This window comes from Sprattus sprattus, assembly GCF_963457725.1.
Source record: "Sprattus sprattus genome assembly, chromosome: 20".
In the NCBI taxonomy this organism is placed as follows: domain Eukaryota; kingdom Metazoa; phylum Chordata; class Actinopteri; order Clupeiformes; family Clupeidae; genus Sprattus; species Sprattus sprattus.
The window spans coordinates 24,300,416-24,315,415 of NC_137918.1; the positions used below are offsets into that span (position 1 = coordinate 24,300,416).

General features: G+C 48.6%; 2 protein-coding genes across 2 annotated transcripts in view; both read right to left on the bottom strand.

The window, feature by feature from the left end:
- grhprb (glyoxylate reductase/hydroxypyruvate reductase b) overlaps nucleotides 1–417 on the bottom strand; it is a gene marked incomplete at both ends in the record, with an annotated part of 5,992 nt that extends 5,575 nt beyond the window's left edge. The window contains one exon of the mRNA XM_080859527.1: nucleotides 260–417. Within this exon, the coding sequence (XP_080715653.1) occupies nucleotides 260–417 (158 nt within the window). The remainder of the gene's footprint in view (nucleotides 1–259) is intronic.
- Nucleotides 418–4,241: 3,824 nt separating this feature from the next.
- Nucleotides 4,242–15,000, bottom strand: part of frmpd1a (FERM and PDZ domain containing 1a) — a gene marked incomplete at both ends in the record, with an annotated part of 30,676 nt that continues 19,917 nt past the window's right edge. Inside the window, 6 exons of the mRNA XM_080859263.1 lie at nucleotides 4,242–6,874; nucleotides 10,330–11,251; nucleotides 11,369–11,469; nucleotides 13,398–13,542; nucleotides 13,753–13,935; nucleotides 14,465–14,557. Of these exons, the coding sequence (XP_080715389.1) occupies nucleotides 4,242–6,874; nucleotides 10,330–11,251; nucleotides 11,369–11,469; nucleotides 13,398–13,542; nucleotides 13,753–13,935; nucleotides 14,465–14,557 (4,077 nt within the window). The remainder of the gene's footprint in view (nucleotides 6,875–10,329; nucleotides 11,252–11,368; nucleotides 11,470–13,397; nucleotides 13,543–13,752; nucleotides 13,936–14,464; nucleotides 14,558–15,000) is intronic.

Genomic DNA, 15,000 nt, shown 5'->3' on the forward strand with positions numbered 1-15,000 from the left:
GAGATCAGATCACATCTCTTACAGATTCAAAATTTAGACTCCAAGTCAAGATTAAAAGCAATGAGCAGACTCCCAGAAACATATCTCTTTTGTTTAGCTGTATTTTTGTATGCAAATCACTCACCCATATTCCTGCTCAACATAGGCATAAAACAGAAGTAATATATGATGTTTTTTTTTCTAGATTAACAATTGATTTTCCATAATATGGTGTGTGAACCAATGATGTCATCAGTTGTCATACTAAATACAGACTTACTGCCCGGACTTTCTAAGAATCTCCATTCCGTCTGGCGGCATGCTACGTGTGACATAGACGCGTGGGAGTGTGGCCATCGCCCGCTGCATGGTGCCGACGGTGAGCTGAGCGGCAGCGATCCTCTGCAGTCGACGAAGGGCGACTCGACTCGACCACATCGCTTAACAGTATGAAATCCACTAACAGCAAGTTCAGGGTGGGGAGGTGGACGAACGGCGGCGGAAGATCCACTAAAAGATGAGAGGGACTTCAGCACTTGACCGTCGTGTGACAGAATGTGAGTTTACTTTGGCTGTCGGTCAGCGGGGAGGTACCGAGGGTCACTTTCTTTAGCCAATATGCGCACAGGGAGGGCCTTGAAAAAAATAGACCTACTGATAACTGACCGGGAAAACTCCCCCTTATTTAACCTAACATGCATTTTCAGTGTTATTTCCTACCTACGCATATCCCACTCTTAAATGTAACAGTGTTAACATATAACATAACACAAATAATGCTCTACAAACAAAGCACCAATACAACTTTTAATTGGGTGACCAAACCTTTACAATCTCACTTGGAATTTGGAGTTGTTTTGTTCAACATAGAATTGGCTCCACTCTCTCAACACAGTTTACAGATTAGCCAACGGCACCGTCCATCCTCACATCACAGAGAGACAGTGTGAGTCAGGGTTCAATCCTGCGGTGGCTCATTCTATCCTGGGTTGTACTGGGACTCTGGACTATGACTCTGGACTACAGCTCTGACTTATGATTCCCAAATATGAAATTTCAGTATCATGCCTTGGAGTGAAGACCTCGCTCTGAAGGCCAAAAGTATTCTGAGAGATCATTTAATCTGGGCAGAGGTTCTAATAATTCAACAGCCTTTTCATTTTCAGTACAGAGGGCGTAGAGCTGAGAGAATTGTGTCTCATAAATGGCAACAATACAATAATCATAATGAATTAGAAAATAATAATAATAATAATAATAATGAATTAGGTATAAGAAAATGTCAATGCTGTGTAAATTATCAGCTCCAAGGCTGAACAAAGATGTAGGGTTGGTTAAAGAGCTTGATACTATTCTCTTACCCTAAGTGTAACTCATACAAAGGCATTACAACACTTGTCTCATCCCTGCCCTTCTAACGGACCCTAAATGTACCCACATAGGCTTTGGTAAATATTTGACTTTAGTCTGGCTGACGAACTTTGTATTCTTACAAAGGGGCACCTGTCTCTCTCTCTCTCACACTGTAAACCGGATACTCTCACGTGTGTCTGTCTCTCTCTATGTTAGTGAGAGTTTACTGTAAAATGTTCCTATTTTTTTTATTTTCAACTTTCTGTAAGCCTGTGCTCTGAAATTGGTCATGTCACCACTTCACGTCATTAAACGACAGACAGGGCAGCATGGGAAAGAAGATGCAATATCCTCATTTGACCACCAGAGAGCACTGTCAACAGAGTGCCAACAGAGACATTACAGAACTGTAAGATCTATAAGGACTTCGGCTAACACTGAGCAACACTGTGCAACCATTTGCCACTTTTTGAGGTATTCTTTTATCAGGGAAGTAGTTTCGGTATCATCTTCAAATTCGCTTTAATGGAACACATGGCGTTCCCACTGGCCATCCAGGATATGCACTATGATGTTCTGTGTTCTGCGCCAAAACACCCTGCAAACAAGAAGGAAAAGCATTCACAGCATGACATTGCCAACTATAACATGTTAGCATGTGTTCAAGACACCAGCTAGCATGTTAACAAGCTTTTATTAGTGCCAACGGGGAGGTTGGCAATGCCAGGTTTTGCGTCCCTTTTAGGTAGTTAGCTTGCTAGTTTTCCTGCTGCTTTTATTGAGCTTATTATGCATGGGGTTCATGAGAAGAAAACAGCACACATCTACAGACAACTCATTCAAAAGTTATTTTAATAGTGTGAATATACCATTATCGAGCATTAACTGCACATCATCCATACATCCATCCCTTCCATCCATACACACAAGGAGACATCGCTGCAGATAATACATGGCTTTTCCCACATGCCTGATAAGACTTCTGTGCACAGCTGCTCAGCCTACCTGTATGCAAATCACATAAATATACTGACCATACTCAAGCAGTGCTCCTGATTTCACCACAGGAGGTGATGCAGCTGAAATACAAATCCAGTTCTCTCAAAGCAGCACTGGTTCACATCCACCTGAAAGAGGGTTTGCTTGGAGTGGGCTTAGACAAATCTCCCTTCTCCCTTGTACGTCGCTTTGGACAAAAGCGTCTGCTAAATGACTAAATGTAAATGTAAATCTTTTCCAGTAAAACACCCTTGTATTTCAAGCAGCTCTGATGGACATGCAGAGAGAGAGAGAGCGCAAGAGAGAGAGAGAGAGAGAGAGAGAGAGAGAGAGAGAGAGAGAGAGAGAGAGAGAGAGAGACAGGGGGAATGGCAGGTGACAATAACAGTGTGCTGTAATCGGCGGGCAGTGTGTTTCTGGGTGAAGGCAGTCAAAGGTGTTCATGGGTAACCGATTCAAAAGATGAATGTTTGTGTTCTGACAGTGTTGGGACAGAAGGAACAGAAGCCCTAACTCCCAATGATACACCCAAATTGAAATACATAAATGAAATACCATACATTGTGTTTCCTAGCTTCTTGACCAGGTGAGCCATCTCTCTGAGGCGGAAGCCTCTTCATATGATAGATGTGCACTACACGACACAAGAACCTCACTCTCTCAGCATAGGTGAGCGATCTCTCTGGAACACTTGGAAGCAGCATTGGAATGATTCAAGGGATCATTTGTACAACTAGAATCAAACAATTCACTTTTTCGACAGATATACTTCAATCCGCATCCGAGAAATATTTACACGAATCCAGCCATCCCCCCTTGGTATACCTATGCCGGTATAAATAACAAAATGACACAGAGTTTAGATTTTGTAAACAGTTCATACTTGTGTTCACACCCATACGGAAAATAAAATCATAATCTTTACTCATTAGTTTACGTGTGTGTGTGTGTTGTTTCTAAATTATGCTTAAAAATGTGTGTTTTGGTACACCAGATGATAAATGGAAATAATGTTCTGATATACTTTTGTCTTGCATGTTGTAACTGCATGAATGTCTTGACTGCATAAATGGTGTCAATAAAAAAATTGATCACAAAAAAAAATAAAAATGTGTGTTTTGTTTGGCTTAAACAACCCAAAGCATCGGTGCATCGCTCAGCTCTCTGTTCACAGAACAATAGTTGTTGAGACAGGGGATGTAATCTCTGTGAAGCAAACTCAGAAAGAAATGAATACATTCGAATATGAGAACTAACACATAAACATATTCTATAGGACGAGCAGGTACTGTATGCTTTCAGATAAGTCATTGTCACAGAGTGTGTGTCATACAGCACTCATGGCCTGCTTAGTAGCCATGCATATTACCTGTCTTTGGTGTGTGTGTGTGTGTGTGTGTGTGTGTGTGTGTGTGTGTGTGTGTGTGTATGCATGCTCACTGTTTGTAAACCTGTGCTTGGGCACACAGGTGTAAAGCACATTCACTATAGTCTCTAGGCAGGAAATCATTCGGAGGTTGTGGAAGAGTGGAGTCCTTCCCTTCACCTCCCTCTCCACCTCTACTCCTCCCTCTCCACCTCCAAGAGGAAACTATTCTGTCTCCTCCTTTGTTCCATGTGGTCAACACTGTGAACCAGCATCAAGATATCCCAAACAGACTTCCACCTTCCTCAACATCCAAGATCTTCTTATCTCCTCCAGCCTCATTCTCGTAGCAGAAAACAGCGTTCTGTTGCTCCAGCGCCATTGACTCAGAGTGCTCCTCCTCCATGGAGTGTCGTCCCTGTCAGAGGTGCACGGAGGAGGACACGACCCTGAGAGAGGGGCTTTCTCTGCTCGTGGACGGAGGCGTGGAGATCAATGGCGGCAGGGGGGGCAGCTCAGGTGGTGAGGTCAGAGGTCATGGGGGTCAGAGTGCGGTGAGCGTGCGGAACAGCTGTGTGAGGCAGAAGACGGAGGTGGTGAGGGCGGTGCACTGGCGCGCCAGCAGCTTGATGCTGAGGTCGTGGCAGCTGCTGCGCTTGCCCGTGGCGGCGGCCGCGCTGCCCACGCACTCCGCGGTGCGGGCGAACTCCCGGTACGTCCGCGCCACCTCCGCCAGCCCCGTCAGCGCCTGGCCGTGGCGCTCGTGGCAGCGCGGGCAGCAGGAGAAGCACAGGCAGACGGACGATAGCTGCACCAGCGAGCGGAAGCTCAGAGCCAGCGCCCGCAGCGTCTCCTCGGCCGTCTGGCCGGCGCGCACCACGCGCTGGCACCCCGCCAGGAGCCCCCGCGCCTCCTCGTGCAGCCGCCGCTTGTTCTCGGAGAAGTGGGCCGCGCACGAGTCCCTGTGGTGTTCCAGGCTCTCCAGGCACTCCCCCCGAGACTTGATGGCGCCCCCCAGGACCGACAGGAGCGTCTCTTGATCCCGCTGGAGCGCCGCGAAGCCCGCGGGGGGCGAGGGGTAGCGACGGGCCAGTAAAGTGGCGATGGATTCCTCTTCCGGGTCGGACAGGAAGCAGTTGACGGGTTCGAGGGGGGAGAGGAGAGGACTGAGCTCGGAAGAGGAGGAAGACGGGGGCAGAATGGGACAAGGGAAGGAAGGGAGAGGAGAGGAGGAAGAGGAGGAGGAGGAGGGGGAGAATGGGGAGGAGGACAGAAGTGGGGCGATACCTGACACCGGGCTGACCTCGACGCCGTCTGCCGGCGGCTGTGTGCGGCAGGAGAACTCGTAGACGGTCAGCTCGTCGTCGAAGCTACCGCCGTCTAAGACCCCGCTAAAGCAGTTGGTGTAGACGGACGGGCAGTCGCACGCCTCCAGGGGCGTCTGGGCACTATCCAGCAGCACCTCGCAGCCCAGCATCAGCGCACTGCGGCAGCCCAGTTCAGGTTTCCCATGTGGGCAGGGACTCAGCAGTGCCTGGGGCTGCTGGGTGTTGGTGGGCTGCTGGGACTCACAGTTTCTGAAGAGGCCGCAGCCCGTGACTGGCGTATGGGTGTGTGTGTGGTTGCCCATGTAGGGGCCAGGGCTGGGCAGGTTCTGTGTGGTCACCACCACTGAGGTGGGGGCAGTGCTGATGGGAAGCTCAGCCCTTGGGGGGGGGTTGGCTTCCTGCTCGTAGCTCAAGGGTGAGTCGACTTTGGTCTCGGGGTGTTGTTGTTGGACAGCCGGACCGCGGTGGCTGACCATCTCCACCATCTCCTCGATCCTCTCCGTCACCTCTTCAGACACTATGGTCACCACTTTGACCTCTGTGACCTCTGGAGCACTGTGTCCGGTGTCTCTGCCCAGCTGTGTCCTCCAGCATGGCTTCTCATTGGCCCCCCTCCTGTAGTGGCGCGTCTCTGAGAACCTCCTCCTCTGGGGGGCGCTGGTGAGCAGGCTGGCGCCCTCAGCCAGGTGCTCCTGGGACCGGGACAGGTAGAGCGGCAGGCTCTGGATCTTGCCCCGCAGCGTGGACGCCGACAGCCGGCCGCCGATCATGCCGCCGGAGGAGCAGGGGTTCAGCAGGAAGCCAGCGGTGGCGTGGTGTTCCGGCGAGGGTTTTTGGGGGGGTTCTTGAAAATAGCTGACGCAGTCGTCCAGCTCGTCCTCCCCAGCCTCCCCTGGCTGTCTCAGGCTCTCACGGCTCACTGACAGCCCCTTCCTGATGGCCACCGTGAGGCTGTTTTTGCTACCGCCGGCCTGGGCTGCTGCTCCCTCAGCCAACTCGTCTTCCTCCTCCTCTGCGTCAGGGCTTGGGGTGTAAGATATGGTCGGGATGACTGGTTGGTGCCAGGCGGCGGGGGAGGAGTCCACGTGGCCTACGGTGAAGGAGCGAGGCCTGGGGGAGGTACAGCGGCTCTCCCCCTCTCTCTCCTGCACCTCCGTGGGGGGGACTTCAGCAGCAGTCCGTCTGAAGAAGAGGTGGCTGGCATACCCTCCCTCGGACCACCTGTCCACCAGCCCGTCCCCGAACCCCAGCTCGCTCCTCCGGTACGGTCTCAGGTCGGCCTCCGTGAGGGTGGCGCTCCGTCGCACCGCGGAGATGGACGAGGCCAGCAGGTCGGTGACGGCCTTGGTCTCCATGGCGTCCGGCTCCACCTCCATCTCCACCTGGGCCGACAGGTGCCGGCGGTGGTGACTGCGGGGTTTGGCCACCACGGCCGTGGCGTTGCACAGCGGTCTGCAGGCGCTGGTGATGATGGGCTTGTTCTCCAGCTGGGCGGGTTCCAGTTCGGTGTTGGTCAGGGGCGACACCGTGGGACAGGGCGTCTGGTCGTGACCCTCGGCCTGCTCTTGGCCGCTGGCAGTGAGCAGACCCTCGTAGTGATTCCTGGGTCTGTGGTTCTGTTCGGGGTACGACACCAGTGATGTGTAGTCCGTCTCCAGATACGATCGCCGCTGCTTTACAGACGTTCTCTTGAGCGGCCTGTAGAGGGCGCTGTGTTGTCCTTCCTCCTGCTCAACGTCCTCCCTCAGCTCCCCTTCTCCCTCCTCCTTGCCCAACTCCTCGCTCACGCAGAGGCCAATGTCACTCAGGCTCAGAGTCCTCTTCATGGCGCTGGATTCTGTCGAGTTCTCTGTTAAAAACAAACAAGTTTGATTAGAAGGCCACCCTGTCCCTGTCCTTGACATATGTTGGGAGGTGTAGTGAAGTAGAACGGTTGTTTTGATATAGCTAGTGAAGAATACTTCAGACAAAGAACTAACAAATGTATTTTTATTTGGATTTGGGTTTACGTAAATGTTAAATCATCCTCTTTGTGCTTTTTGCTGTGCAAGCCTCCCTTGAACTTATTTGTGCTTTTTTGGTGTGTGTGAAATGCCCAAACCTGAACACTTCCTATCACCACACTAACAGAGCTAATAGATGAAGACCCTGAACACTTCCTATGACCACACTAACAGAGCTAATAGATGAAGACCCTGAACACTTCCTATGACCTCACTTACAGAGCTAATAGATGAAGACCCTGAACACTTCCTATGACCACACTAACAGAGCTAATAGATGAAGACCCTGAACACTTCCTATCACCACACTAACAGAGCTAATAGATGAAGACCCTGAACACTTCCTATGACCTCACTAACAGAGCTAATAGATGAAGACCCTAACCTGTTGGAGGAGTATGGGTATTCCTCAGGATATAAACTTAATGTTACCAAAACACAGATCTTGGCCATAAACTATACCCCTACACCAGAGTTAAAAAAGAAAAGGTATTCAGAAACAATTAGATATCTGGACTGGGAGTGAACATCACGAAGGGAGCGTGGAAGTTATATACTGCCAATTCAGATTAATCAAGAACTCAGACGGGATAAAGATGGATGGTCAACACTACAATTTGATCTTCGTTCAAGGATAGAAATAATTAAGATGAATGTATTACCGAGGCTATTGTACCTCTTCCAAACTCTGCCAGTAATGATACCACCGAAACAGTTTATGAAGTGGGATAGATGGATATCCAGGTTCATATGGGGGGATTGGAGACCGAGAATTAGATTTAGCACCATGCAGCTCCACAAGGACAAAGGGGGCATGGCTGTACCGAAACTACAAGACTTCTTCTATGCTGCACAACTCAGGGCTGTAACTTGCTGGTGTAATAGAGAATATGTAGCTAGATGGAAGGATATAGAAATGAAGGTTGAGGCTAGCCCCATACAAATATTAATGGCCGATAGGGAATTGTTTAAAAGGGAAGAGAGATTGTTAGACCCAATAACTAAATTCACATTGTGGACTTGGCACTTGGTAGTAAGAAAGTATGGAATAGAGTATGAAACAAGGCCTCTGAGGTGGATAACCCATGACAAGAGATTCAAACCAGGAATAAGTGATTTGGGCTTTGAGAGATGGGCAAATAGGGGTATTACAGCAATATGCACACTATTAGAGAAGGGTAAAATGCATAGTTTTCAGGCTATAAGGGAGAAATTTGATTTGGAAGCAAATTACCTCTTTCGTTACTTTCAGGTGAGGGATTATTATTTAAAGGAAATAAAGTTAAAACAGAATATGGTTATTACAATAATGATAAATGCATATGAAGGGAGAAAATGTAGAGTGATCTCAGCCCTATACCAAGCTCTAGGGGCCAGTGGGGGTAATTCAACTGTTTATATTAAAGAAAAATGGGAAAAAGAAATTGGAATAGAAATAACAGAAGATAACTGGTATAATGTGTTCAAGGGCCAACACTCAGCCATGAGCTCTAGGATATGGCGAGAATTTGGATGGAAAAACATTATGAGGCATTTCATAACACCAAAGATTAAGGGGAGATACGCACCAGACCAGAAACCATGTTGGAGGTTGTGTGGTCAAATGGAGGCAGACCAAACACATGTGTTTTGGAAATGTCAAAAGATGGAAGGATACTGGGAGGGAGTGTGGAGTGTGCTGAGGGAGATATTGGGATATGAGATACCAAAAACTTCTGGTATTATACTTGGGGAACATTCCACAAGAGGAGGCACAAGGAGGAGATAAATACCTGGTGAAAGTATTATTAATGGCTAGCAGGAAGGCAATTACAAGGGCCTGGTATAAGGTAGACTAAAGAACAGTGGCGGAGTATTGTGGAGGAGATCTATGACATGGAGAGATTGACACATACCCTGAGAATGCAGGTGGAACAGTTTGAAGGAAAATGGGAGAAATGGAATTATTACAGAAGGGGTGAGGGTGATACCACTACTATTCATAGTAATGACAACTGAACAAGACAGAATTGTTGCATTGTGACTGAATGGAAGGACCTATAAGCTTTGTGTGGTTTTTTTGTTTTGTTTTGTTTTGTTTTGGTCCTTGTTTTTTGTATGGTTTGTTTGCTTATTTTTTATCATTGTTGGAGAATCCAAATAAAAATAGATGAAGACCCTGAACACTTCCTATCACCACACTACCAGAGCTGAACACTTCCCATGACCTCACTACCAGAGCTGAACACTTCCCATGACCTCACTACCAGAGCTGACCACTTCCTATGACCTCACTACCAGAGCTGATAGATGAAGACCCTGAACACTTCCCATGACCTCACTACCAGAGCTGAACACTTCCTATGACCTCACTACCAGAGCTCAACACTTCCTATGACCTCACTACCAGAGCTGAACACTTCCCATGACCTCACTACCAGAGCTGACCACTTCCTATGACCTCACTACCAGAGCTGATAGATGAAGACCCTGAACACTTCCCATGACCTCACTACCAGAGCTGAACACTTCCCATGACCTCACTACCAGAGCTGACCACTTCCTATGACCTCACTACCAGAGCTGATAGATGAAGACCCTGAACACTTCCTATGACCTCACTACCAGAGCTCAACACTTCCTATGACCTCACTACCAGAGCTCAACACTTCCTATGACCTCACTACCAGAGCTGATAGATGAAGACCCTGAACACTTCCTATGACCTCACTACCAGAGCTCAACACTTCCTATGACCTCACTACCAGAGCTCAACACTTCCTATGACCTCACTACCAGAGCTCAACACTTCCTATGACCTCACTACCAGAGCTCAACACTTCCTATGACCTCACTACCAGAGCTCAAAACTTCCTATGACCTCACTACCAGAGCTGAACACTTCCTATGACCTCACTACCAGAGCTAATAAATTAAGACAGTAGATGTGATATCTGTGACCTCAGCAGTGCTATGAAAACTACAGCTCATAATGTGTGCCTACAATCACATGCTCTGCAGAAAGTGGCCCACATCCACAAAGAGAATTAATGATTCATTCATGATTCATCCAAATTATCATCTTATCACGTTTTCTTTTACAAATGCAGCAATAAAAACTGAGCGCTCCAGTTCGGAAGTAATCCATAAATGCTAGGTGCAGGGGCCCAGAAACGCTTTCCATCACCGTGACCTTGACCTTTCACTGTCTTTGACCTTCACCACTGGGTAAACCACAGGGTAATAGTTAACAATATAATGGACTGTAAAGGAGGTATTGTAATGGACTCTACGGGAGGTTGTATAATGCATATGAGCTCACCTCTGGTCATAGCAGCAGATGAGGGCTGTTCTGGGGAGGTGAATCTCTCCTGCGCGTCGAAGAACTCATCATCAGAGCTGCTGTCTCCAAAGCCTGGCGGAGGCTGAAGAATGGGCACGGGCTCCATCTGGGCCTCCTCTTCCTCCTCCTCCTGCTCCTCCTCCTCCTCCTCCTCCTGCTGTCTCTCAGGCAGGGGTCGGGGCAGGCTCCGGGCGCTGTCGGGGGTGACGTTAGAGCAGATGTTGTAGTAGTGCCGAGGATCGCACTGCTCGAACGTAAACACACAACCACTTTGAGCCGATAAGGGGGTCAGTTTAAGGAAGTCCAGTCCTCTCAGGCTCCGCTCTTCCTCCTCCTCGTCCTCACTTGCCTCGGGTGGGCTGGGCAGACCGTCCACCATGTTGGAAAGCGCCGCGTAGCACAGGAAGGGGTCGACCTCGCCGTTGCTGTAGCTGCTGCCGGTGGTGAGGTCCCTTGAGTGTGCTGCCGTCTGGGGGGACAGCGGCGGGTTGTGGTGGGCGTAGCCCACGCTGAGGTGGCACGGCCGGCGGGTGGAGCACAGGGTCAGGAGGTCGTCCTCCTCTAGGGCGTCCATGGAGTCGCTGGACAGGCTGGCCAGGAAGCGGGAGTCCGTCCGTCCCGAGTCGGACGCCTCGGAGAGGGGCTCCTCCAGCAGGACGTAGCGCCGCCACTGCTCCTCCTCTCCTCCTCCTCCGCCCTCGGCCTGTCTCTGTCCCCCGTTGCTCCCCAGCTCCTCTCCCTCCCCATCAGCCCCCTGCGCCTCCTGCTGCGCCTCCTCTCCCTCTGTTCTAGTCCTCTGCTCCTCCATCTGCCCGCTCTCCTCCTCTGGAGATTTAGTCTCCGTCTCTTGCACCTCCTCCTCTCCGTGGCCTCCTTCTGTCTGCTCCTGCTGCTGCGTCCCCTGTGTGTGTGTGTGTGTGTTCTCCTCCTCCCCCTCCCCTCCCTCTCTCCTGGGTGTCTGCTCACAGCTGGACCCTGATGCTGATGCTGATGCTGATGCTGATGCTGATGCTGATGCTGTCTGCTCGTCGCTCTGGGTGGAGCTGGCCACGTGTGCCAGGAGAGCATCCACGTCAGTGTCTGAGTCGTCAGAGTCACTTCCACAGTGAGACCCATAACCTACACACACACGCACGCACACACACACACACACACACACATATACACACACACAAACACACAAACACACACACACAGATAGAGAGACATTAGACATAATATGTCTTACATAACTGGGGAGGTGTAACAGCATAACAGTGTGTATGGGTTATGAGTAGGGATGGGAACCGAAACCCGGTTCTTGTTTAGAACCGGTTCCTAATGAGCCGAATCTTTGGAATCGTTAGCCAAATTCATAACCGGGTCTGTTAACGGACCTCTGTGCCGTTTGCGCATGCGCGAACTCTCCCTTTAAAAAATCAGACCGCAGCAGAAATGGCAACTAGACAGAAGCGATCTAAAGTGTGGCTTTATTTCACTCGAACAAATGCAAACATGGTCACTTGTAACGTCTGTACAACATGTATTTCGTCTAAAGGAGGAGGTACATCTACTATGAATAAGCACTTGAGCACACAACATGGTATTAAATTACAAGATTGTCATGTTTTTGATGCCTGCTGCAGCTCAACTAACGACGGCGCTTCAGCCCTAACTTACCAAGGTAAACTCCTCAAAATGTTTTATCATAACGGTGTTACTCGTGTGTTATCAGCAAACGTTTGCGTTGTCGTGTTAACCATAACTAAACTTAGCATTTAATTGCTTAACAGAATGGGCGATGTTGGACATTGTCATATAACTTAGGCTAGCTTAGCTGTAGAATCTTCTATTTTCAGCTGTTGGCTTGAGGCAGAGGCAGTGCTTGCCTCCCCTCTGTTGGTTCTAGAAAGTTTGCTGATAACACACGAGTAACACCGTTATGATAAAACATTTTGAGGAGTTTACCTTAAGTCAGGGATGAAGCGCAAAAGACTCCGTTAATAATGGCGTTGTCTAGCAACGCGTGCAGCTCCCTAGATATGGATACGTTTCTCTTTCAATTCAGTGGCAGCAATAGTTAAGTTTTAAATATACTGAATGCCTAGTTTGCGAATCATCTTTGTTCAAATACTTATGTGAGGCATTGTGTGCATGATACAAGTAAGTATGTTTCAGTACGTTATTGTGTTTGTAGTGGGTTCTACATTGCTATTAGAAGCGTTAAGCATAATAGTTCGCGATTAGCCAAACAACCAAGCAACCTACAAAAAAATAAACAGTCCTTTACTCAATAACAAGGGCTTCATGTCAGATCAGAAAATTCAACGATTTTGTTAGTGCCATTTTATTGCCAGATTTAGTTTATCTCAAGAGTGCAATGAGGGAGGGGTTTAGATTGGACTAACTTAAACTAAACCTGGATGTATTGTAATATTCCAACAATTATGAGACATTTCCTGAGGTATATCTGCTCTGGAAAAGAAAGATCAGTAGGTAGCAGAGGAAGGGTTGTATAGGGGTTGTTTGCTATTTCACTCATACACTCATCTGATACAGTATAGATGAGTGTATGAGTGAATGAGTGAAATAGCAATCAACAGTGCTCTGCAATGTCAATGTATAGCTTTAGAGTTGACACTCTCACCACATATGCATTTAAATATTGTTGTTTTATATTTAGTGGCAAGAATGTCTGTTTTTTTTAATAAAAGTTTTTGGTTATTTATGTAAACATTCTGTTTATGGTGTGTACAGCATTCTAGATATTTATATAAAAGAACATTTAATGTAAAAAATCCGTTTGTGCTCTTTTTTCACCCCTTACCCAATAAGAATCGATAAGAGAATCGATAAGGATTCGAATCGATAAGCAGGAATCGATAAAGAACCGGAATCGTTAAAATCTTAAAGGTTCTCATCCCTAGTTATGAGTGTGAATGCACCTGTTTGTGTTTATGTGTATATATGCTTGTGTGGATGCGAGTGCGGATTTATACATGCTTCTGCGATGAATGTTTCAGTGAGAATGATGTGTGTGTGTGTGTGTGTGTCCGTCCAATACACACCTTCCTCTGCTGATATGCGTGGGCTCTTCCGGTGGTTAGTCCATGGAAACACGCAGACGTTGGGGTTGACCAGAGCTTTACAGTATCCGGCCACCAGACACGCCATGTCTTTGGCTGCCACTGACTCCATTAGGAGAGTGATGGGCTACGGACGAAACACACACACTAAAGATCTGTTCAACAACACCATTGAGATTGTAAAAGTGTTTGTGCACCCGCCATGTGTGTGTGTGTGTGTGTGTGTGTGTGTGTGTGTGTGTGTGTGTGTGTGTGTGTGTGTGTGTGTGTGTGGGGTGTGGGGTGTGGGGTGGTGTTTGTATGTGTGTGTGTGTGTGTGTGTGTGTGTGTGTGCTACCTTGATGTCCTGCAGGTAGATCTTGACCAGGCTGACGCGCTCTGACTCGGGGATGAGCTCCACGCGGGTGATGCCGCTGAACTCCGTCAGGGTGTTGGTCACGCTCTGCTTCTGGTTCACCACCTGGCTCACCCCGTGCTCAACCCCCACCAGCAGACTCACCATAGACTCTCTGTCCTGCAGCTACACACACACACACACACACACACACACACAGACAGACAGACAGACAGACAGACAGGCAAACAGACAGGCAGGCAGGCAGGCAGACAGACAGACAGACAGACAGACAGACAGACAGACAGGCAGGCAGGCAGACAGACAGACAGACAGACAGACAGACAGACAGACAGACAGGCAGACAAGCAGGAAGACAGACAGGCAGGCAGGCAGAGAGACAGACAGACAGACAGACAGACAGACAGACAGGCAGGCAAACAGACAGACAGACAGGCAGAGAGACAGACAGACAGGCAGAGAGACAGACAGACAGGCAAACAGACAGGTAGGCAGGCAGGCAGACAGACAGACAGACAGGCACACAGACACACAGACATACAGACACACAGACAGACAGACATGCCTCTTCTTTTAGTTTTATCATCACATTCATAGCCTTTGATTCATGTGCTGATTATCAGGATTAACAAAAGCTCAACCATTTTGATAGAGCTTGTGGTGTACGCAGTACATAAGGGGATCCAGCTCTTACCAAGATGGTGGCACTGAACGCCTTCCCTCCATAAGACTTGAGCTCCGTCATCTCATACAGGTAGTTGAGCCTGGCCTGGTTCACTGAGATCACCTAGAGCCAGCAGGACAGGGCAGGGAGGCAGGGCTTTACATGGATGGCATCACCCATTGGGAATGAATAGCAAAGTGAAGTTCTTGTCTCTTTCTCTCTCTCTCTCTGTCTCTCTCTATCTCTCTCTCTCTCTCTCTCTCTCTCTCTCTCTCTCTAACTCTGTCTCTCTCTATCTCTCTCTCTCTCTCTCTCTCTCTCTCTACCTCTCACTCTCTATCTCTCTCTCTCTCTCTCTCTCTCTCACTCTGTCTCTCTAACTCTGTCTCTCTCTATCTCTCTCTCTCTCTACCTCTCACTCTCTACCTCTCACTCTCTATCTATCTCTCTCTCTCTCTCTCTCTCTCTCTCTCTCTACCTCTCACTCTCTATCTCTCTCTCTCTCTCTCTCTCTCTCTCTCTCACTCTGTCTCTCTAACTCTGTCTCTCTCTATCTCTCTCTCTCT